The 7,197-nt window shown below is 57.6% G+C and overlaps 1 protein-coding gene across 1 annotated transcript; it reads right to left on the reverse strand.

Moving 5' to 3' along the window:
- Positions 1-3,526: 3,526 nt before the first annotated feature.
- On the reverse strand, positions 3,527-5,449 carry LOC106049124 (protein MRP-126). The gene is made up of 3 exons (XM_013201301.3): positions 5,299-5,449; positions 4,578-4,736; positions 3,527-3,889 (listed from the first exon to the last, which is right to left on the reverse strand). Exons 1-3 carry the CDS (start codon positions 5,401-5,403, stop codon positions 3,692-3,694), a joined length of 462 nt encoding a protein of 153 aa, XP_013056755.3. The 5' UTR covers positions 5,404-5,449; the 3' UTR covers positions 3,527-3,691.
- Positions 5,450-7,197: the final 1,748 nt, after the last annotated feature.

Consider the following 7,197-nt stretch of genomic DNA (forward strand, 5'->3'; position numbering starts at 1 on the left):
CTGCCGATACCGCCAGCACGGCACAAGGCACCTCTGCAATTAAGTGGGTTGGAAACAAGATGCAGAGCATGGTCTGGAGCTAAATTTTGCCCTGCAAGTTGCTGCAGGCCCTCTGCAAAGCAAAGGCTGCCTGGCACACGGCTGATTTTGGTGTAAATCGGAGCAGCCCACAGGTTGCTTGTGGTCCCTGGGAGCTGGAGCTCTTGGAGGAGCCTTGGGTCGGGATGGGGCAAGGAGCAAGGCTTCGGGGCTGGCCCCGCAGCTGGGCACGGAGCAGGGGGTGCTGGAGGGGTGGCCTAACACTGCGGTGCGGCAGGACGTGTTTGTGGAGGAGGACAGGAGGCAACGCATGGCAATGGCACCTCCACTTGCCGCGCTCCTCCCTCCACCCCAATTAGCGCACGTCCGCCCTGGGAACGGAGGGAATTAGGAGGAAAATTGCTCTGAATCACTCCAAGCCATTCCCTTCCACCGGTTCCTCCCTCCCAGCCAGCTGCCACCACCGAGCCATCCCGCGGTGGCACGTCCCCACCCAGAGCAGTGTCAGCAGCACCTGAGCCCCCCGCCGGGCCGGCTCCGCTGGGCTATGGGCGCGGGTCAGATCCTGGCCACAGCTCTCGCTGGCACCCCAGGACCAACCAGTTTTACCCTGTCACGGCTCATCCCTCATCCCTTTGGTGGGAGGAGAGGCTGAGAGCTGGGGCTGCTCAGCCTGGAGGTGAAGATCTCAACCACATCCAGGGCCAGGACAAGAGGGTTTTTTGAGCACCAGGAAACAATTCTGTACTGACTGGGGACTGAGCACGGGTTGCCCAGAGAGGCTGTGGAGTCTCCTCCTTGGAGAGCTTCAAAAGCTTCTGCACGTGGTGCTGAGCACCCTGCTCTGGGTGGCCCTGCTTGAGCAGGGGTTGGACCCGAGGGGTCCCTTCCCACTGAGGGTCTGAGGGAACCCGAGGCCCCTTCCCACCTCAGCCAGGCTGCGGTTCTGCGTTGGGCAGAGGGGTCCATGGTGGGCAGAGCAGGGGGCAGGGGGATGTTACTGCTGTGCCACATCTCCTGGTTACAGGGTCGTTCATAAAGCCCGGCCCTGCAGGCTGCAGCCCCTTTTCTCCAGCCTGGGAGCTCTGGGAGAGGTCTGCAGCATGAGGAGACGGCTGGGATACCTTGAGGGCATTTTTATGGGACAGGGAGTATGACAAATAGGAGAGAGATAGTCCTCAGGTGTGGGCTGGGCTGGGCCATTTAGCAACATATGAATGCAAAACACTGGCAAACTCAAGGAGGGGGCTGTGGGGTACAGCCCCCGAGCAGGGAAGGGGGAGCTGGGGTTGGCATTTACCTGCAGCCACCATTTACCTGCTGCTTGCGGTGCTTCTCCTGCTGCTGCCTGCCGTGGGACACAGGTGAGGATCGCTGATGTGACCGTGCTGGGGAAGAAGCCAGCCCGTGCTGGTGTCACTGCGCAGCGACTTGAGCAGGGGCAGCACAAGAGGAGCGCTGTGGGTGGCTGCAAACTGCTGCACGTCCCGGTGCCCCCCAGCTCAGCCCAGAAATTCAGTTTTTCTTTCAGACGCGTGGAGGAGAATAATAAGCGTACTCGCCGCAGCAGCGCCGGTGCGGTAGGAGCAGGGTGCGATGAGCGCTGCCTTCGTTGGCGGTGGCCCTGCCACCAGGTGGCAGCCGGAGCCTGTCCCAAACCTCCCGGCCTCGGTATCCGGAGGCCAAATCCTTCCCTACAACCTGGGGCTGGATGCGAGGAGGCAGGGGCTGTCCCTCCAGCGCGCATTCTCCTGCTGCTTGCTGCTGCTCCCGGAGCAGTGGGGCTGCAGGGGCTCAGGTGCTGTCCCCATCCCCAAAAGGACCATGACCACGTCCCACGGGCAGCAGCGCACCCAAAGCTGCTGAGCTGCTCAGCCTGACTGCATATTCCTGCCGTATGGGATACGGGATTGTCGGGGTGTATCCAACACATTCCTTGCATTGCTTTGGTCTTTTCTCTTTTTGGGACCTGGGAGCTCTTGGAGAGTGATGGGATGTGTACGGGTTTGGGGTCCGCTCAGCTACTACAGAAGGAGCCAGCCATCTCCTCTGCTTGCTTGCAGCCCTGCTTTGGTGCCCTGGTCCCACTGTGCTGAGAGCAGGATGTGGCTCGTGCTTCATCTCCTCTGCCATGGTCCGACAGCCCCAGCAGGTGACACAAGAGGAGTCCCGCACCCCGGCTGTCAGGGCTGCGTGAAGTCCCGCTGCATTGGCAAATATCCTCTTGCATCAGCAGTGGTTCCTGGTAGAAGAGACGAGGATGGCCCTTGGGTGCCTCCAGCACCCAGATTTGTGCGCTTGGACTCGGCACAGGGAGAGCCCCTTGCTGCTGAGCACCCACTGGAAGGGTGCTGAGCTCCTGGGGAGTTGAGCTGCTGCAGGCTAGGACCCTAACAGCTTGTCCCACAATGGGCATGTCCTCATGGGACTGCTCTGCTCTCGGGTACGATGTGCTTCTGCCCTTGCAGGGTGGTGGCAGTGAACCTGCTCTGCTCTCTCCCTGCTGTGGAGACACAGAAATGCTGTAGGATGGGGGTGCATGACCCAGCCTGGGGTGCAATACCCATTTTGGGGTGCAGGATCTAGCTCCAGCTGGGACACGCCACCCTATGCAGGCCCCCAGGCAGAGCTGAGCAGAACCTGTGTTCACTCCAGCAGATTTTACCTTGTAGGAAGGTGTTTGACATATTTCAAATGTCAAAATCAACTCTAAAGGAAGCTGAAGCAACCTGGCCGGCGGCAGTGAAGCAAACTTGTGGCAGTCTTGTGTTAGCCAGGGGGCTTGCTTCAGTGCCGCTGCTTTTGGGAAGCTTGTGGCCAGTTTCTTCACTGAGCAGGGCAATTTCAGGGGTTTGACTCACCCTTAGGAAATCACTACTGTTCCTTTTTTCCCCTCTAAAAGGTACATGCAAATCAGTAGCGGGGCTCTGTGCATTCGTGATGTGAAGCTGCACGGAGGCACCGCGGGCATTTCCAGCCCCTGAGAGCAGCTTTTCAGAGCAGACCTCCTGATGCAAACCCCGGATGCTCGGAGAAACGTGTTGGGGTTGTTCTCAGTTCTTGTCCATGTGAAACCCAGCACCCAGACCTCGCTGCTGTCAGTGGCACCCTGGCATGAAAATGCAATGCATCCATCACCCAGCCCCATGCCAGGGCCACGCAGAGCAAAAGTGCCCTACAAGGGTGTTCCTCCAGCTCTGTCACCCACCACTGCAGCTGAGTTCTAGGGGACGTGCAGAGCACTTCCAGGCCAAAATGGACTTTTTAGGTGGAAATGCAGAGATCTTACAGATTGTGCTGTCTGTCTGGGCCTATGGAGGACACCACAAGGGGTACACCACTGCAGTGAGCCCTGCTGTCCCCAGAAGGCCACATCGCCTTAGGAACCTGCAGCCAAAGCCAAATTTCAAAACCTCAAAGTCAAATTTCCTGGTTTGAAGCCCCACTGGGAGTGGGCAAGATGATAAAACTCAGGCAGAAACAGAAGAACTTTGACAGCCTCAGGGCAAATCTTTATTTGGCAGCAAAACCATCCAACTTGAAGGGAGGGAGGCAGGCAGAGAGGAACGGAGAGGGGGAGCAGAGGGGTGGAGGGGAGAATCCAGGGGAGAAGCACGGGGTGGGAGCCCTCGGCCACAGAGCACAGCTCGCTTCAGTGGTTGTGCTGGTGCTGGTGCTGCTGCTGGTGCTGCTGGTGGTGCAGCTTGTCCTCGCAGAAGTGGAGGTGCTCGTGGGTGGCGACAGTCACCCGGATGATCAGGAGCATCACCTCGCCGAAACTCAGCTGCTCGTCCTTGTTGGTGTCAAGGTCCTTGAAGATTTGGTCGATGGAGACCTGGTTTTTCACGTGCTGCAAGGAAGGAGCTGGGGTGAGGACAAAGTCCCACCGGTCACAGTTCAGAGGTCCCCCCAGCCTCGCTGGGACTCTCCTGGGGTCTCCAACAGCCCAGCCCAGTGCTTGGCTCCATCCCTGTGCCATCAGGAGCTGCTTTGGGTGCAGCAATGACACCCACTGCAGCAAAGCAATGGGAGAGCAGGAGGCTAACATCGCTGCAGGAACACTGTGCAACGAGGAGGCCAGTGAAGGCGGTGGAGTTTTGTCGCCACTAGCTGCTTTCGTAGCATGTCAGACTAGAAACACTTACTTTCTGCCTTAGCAGAGTGAGTTATGGAAAAATGGGTGTTTGGGTTTGTATTTCTGATACCACCCTGAGATGGCAAAGGAGCTGTTGGGCAACGGGGTTCTGATTTTTGCAGATGAGGTAATGAGGATAAATGTTCAGCTGCGGGTACACCTGAGCCGAGGTGGGTTTCCTTCTGTCTTTACGGCATCTCATGGAGCATGCGGGGAAGTGGCAGGTGGAAGGGAATGGTCTGGGCAGAAGGAGTTGGAGCAGGAGAAGAGAGCAGGAGGGAGCTGTTGGGATGAATCTGGTCCCTGGGGGCATTTGGGCTGGTAAAGACCAGTGGGGCAATGGGGTCCAACCCAGTTTCCTCCCCACGCTGGGCAGGAGAAGCCCTGCTTTGGCTCCGCTCACCTTCAGGTAGTTCACAAGCTGCTTCTCAATCAAGAGCTTCAGCTCCTTCCTGGTCAGGGTGTCCTTGTCCCCCTCCCGTCTCGAGTACTGGTGGAAGACATCGATGATGACATCTATGGACTTCTCCAGCTCGGAGAGCGGTCCCTGGGTCTGGCAGCCCTGGAAGAGAAACAAATAGCTGAGTAACGTCAGGGGCCACAAAATGCATCTGATGCCCACCAGCAGGCTCCCCTACAGCCAGCTGCCTTGCACCAGGTGAGGATGCAGCCTGGCTTGCAGTCATTCTGTTTTCAGGCTAAATTTGAGCTGTTTGGGTTTGCGCTCATCTAGCACAAGCTGAGGGAGTCTGAAGGGGGCTGCAGCCTCTCTTTGCTTCAGCTCTGGGATGTGCGACCAAGAATATCTGAAAGCTGTATTTTTTTCCCCAGAATGTTCCTCTGCAAGGCAGGTGCTGCTGGAGCAAGGCTCCCCAAAAGCCCCTGTGGAGATGTAGGCGCTGAGCATGAGATCTGACATCCACGAGCCCCCTCGGTGGTCAGGCCATGCTGCAGGAAGTCTTTTCCACGAGACTTCTCTCCTCGTGGTCATGCCCAGATGATCCCCGATGGAAGCTGTCACCCTCAGCCAGGACTTGTGGTGGGTCCCTGCACCTCCAGTGGCCCGACCTGCACCTGGAAAAGAGCACGGAGACCTTCAAAGCCCACAACACCCTTAGACTTGCCTTGCTCATGTTGACGAAGCAGCGAGACCGTCCTGGGTTGACCTGTGGCCGGGCTGGAGCGAGGCACCTCTTATAGCCTGTCTGCCTGCGCTGCCCCCCCCCCATTGTGAAATGTCCGTTTCATCCAATTCCAGTCCATCGTCATGACATACTCATGTTGCTTAAGGCTCGGGGTAGTTCCTTAAAAGGGGGCTCTGCGGCTTTTCCTGTAATGTTTGTGTGTCATGTTCTCTATGTGGCAGGGAGGTGGCCAGGGCACGGCCGTGTCCCCCAAGCCGTGTCCCCGTGGCTATCAGGGCTGTCATTTCCCATTGACTCTTGACAAGTCCATCTCCCTTGCTTGCTTCCCTCCGACCTGTTTTGCTCCCCTCTGTGGAGCTGTTCTGCTGTGCCATGAGGCAAAAGGGACCCCCGGCATCACATCTGCCCTTTTCCCAACAAGCCTTGCAGCATCCCTGCCCTGGTGCACCCAGAAGCATCCCCAATGTGACCAGGATTGCCTGTGTGACATGGGGACAGAGCTGTGCCCCAGCACCGGGGACCATCCCCTGCCTGCAGCAAGCACCTATTCTTGAAAGGCAAATAACATGGGGCGGCTTCCCAACCTGGTGTGACTCCAGGAGCTTTGTTTCAGCTCTGCAGGTCAACCAGAGCCCGTGCCCGAGGCGGTTCCCCCACCTGCGGTATGCTCCAAGCCCCAGGGACGGGGTGGGGCTAAAAGGTGTATTTTTGTGTTTTTAAATCCATGTCCTCCCTTTGTGGCATTTTATTTTGTTGTTTCTTGGTGCAGCAGAGACTGGGCGCAGGCGCATCGGCTCAGAGCAGCGAAGAGCAGGAGCAAAACAAGATTTTCCAGTGCTGCTTTATTAAAATCCCCTCCCTGCTGATTCAGCAGGTTTGTTTGGGGATTTGTTCAACCTGCCGAACGTGATGCTAATCTGAGGCACCAAGTGCAGGCCAAAACAGGACAGAGGAGCTCAAGATGAGTGGCCGTGGGACAGCACTGTGCAGGGAGCATCTGGGGGGCATAGCCCTGAGCCCCTGCCCTCACTGCTGGGGATGCTCCGCATTTCACAACAGGGGAGATCCGCGATGCACGAAACAGCTGAGGAAGGGCCAGGGTGTTTCACAACGGGGTGCTGGGGACCATCAGCTCAGTTGCAGAATTTTGTAGCAATTTCACAAAACTGAGCTTTTGGCTATTTTATCATCCTGGAGGTGGACAGGGCAAGGATGGACATAGGGCATGGCATGGGCCAGGGGTTTCAGAGCAGGGAGAGTAGCTAGATGTTTGGTTGTGCCCACCAGGCAGCAGCAACGAGCCCCCAGGAGCAGCATTTACCATTTAAATTCAAACACAGCCCTTAAAACGACAGGGGAACCTGGGTACCACTCAGGGTCACGGGAATGTGTTGGCACAACTCCTGACCCGGCTCTGCAGGTCTCTCCTTGCAGGAGGAGCCTTCCAGCCCGGCCGTGCCCGCGGGCCATGCCAAAGCAGCTGCAGCGAGCTGCAATCCTGACCCCAAGGCCACCAGGGTTGAGCAAGCATCCGCTTGCTGGAGCGGCGAAGGGGAAGGAGAGGGATGCAGGCATCGCACGACACGGAAAATCTGGTTCCAGGTGACCAGGACTGGTTGTGCCTCGAGGAGCCGAGCCTTCACCGGGCACCCTGCACTTGGCAGCATTTGCAAAAGTGCTTTCAAAATACAGGTTTAAGAGTAGGGAGAAGCAAAGGGCAGGCAGCTGGCTGAGGGCACGGCAGGGTTCGTCGCTGTGAGGTGCACTGCAGTTTACAACAGGCATTAGCCTGAGATCCGGGTAGGGAATAGGTTCTTGTTGCTAGATGTGGTTTTAGCTTGGGGAAATCAGGGGCTTGCTCTGAGCAAGGCAGATACT

Source organism: Anser cygnoides, chromosome 33, assembly GCF_040182565.1.
Source record: "Anser cygnoides isolate HZ-2024a breed goose chromosome 33, Taihu_goose_T2T_genome, whole genome shotgun sequence".
Lineage (NCBI taxonomy): Eukaryota > Metazoa > Chordata > Aves > Anseriformes > Anatidae > Anser > Anser cygnoides.

What these genes read in the sequence shown, in the direction of transcription:
- LOC106049124 (XM_013201301.3), bottom strand. Translation starts at nt 5,403, where the DNA reads ATGGGGGGGGGGCAGCGCAGGCAGACAGGCTATAAGAGGTGCCTCGCT. An exon ending in GCTTCGTCAACATGAGCAAG is followed by an intron (nt 4,737 to 5,298) that starts GCAAGTCTAAGG and finishes TTTCTCTTCCAG; the next exon opens with GGCTGCCAGACCCAGGGACC. An exon ending in AGCTTGTGAACTACCTGAAG is followed by an intron (nt 3,890 to 4,577) that starts GTGAGCGGAGCC and finishes CCTTCCTTGCAG; the next exon opens with CACGTGAAAAACCAGGTCTC.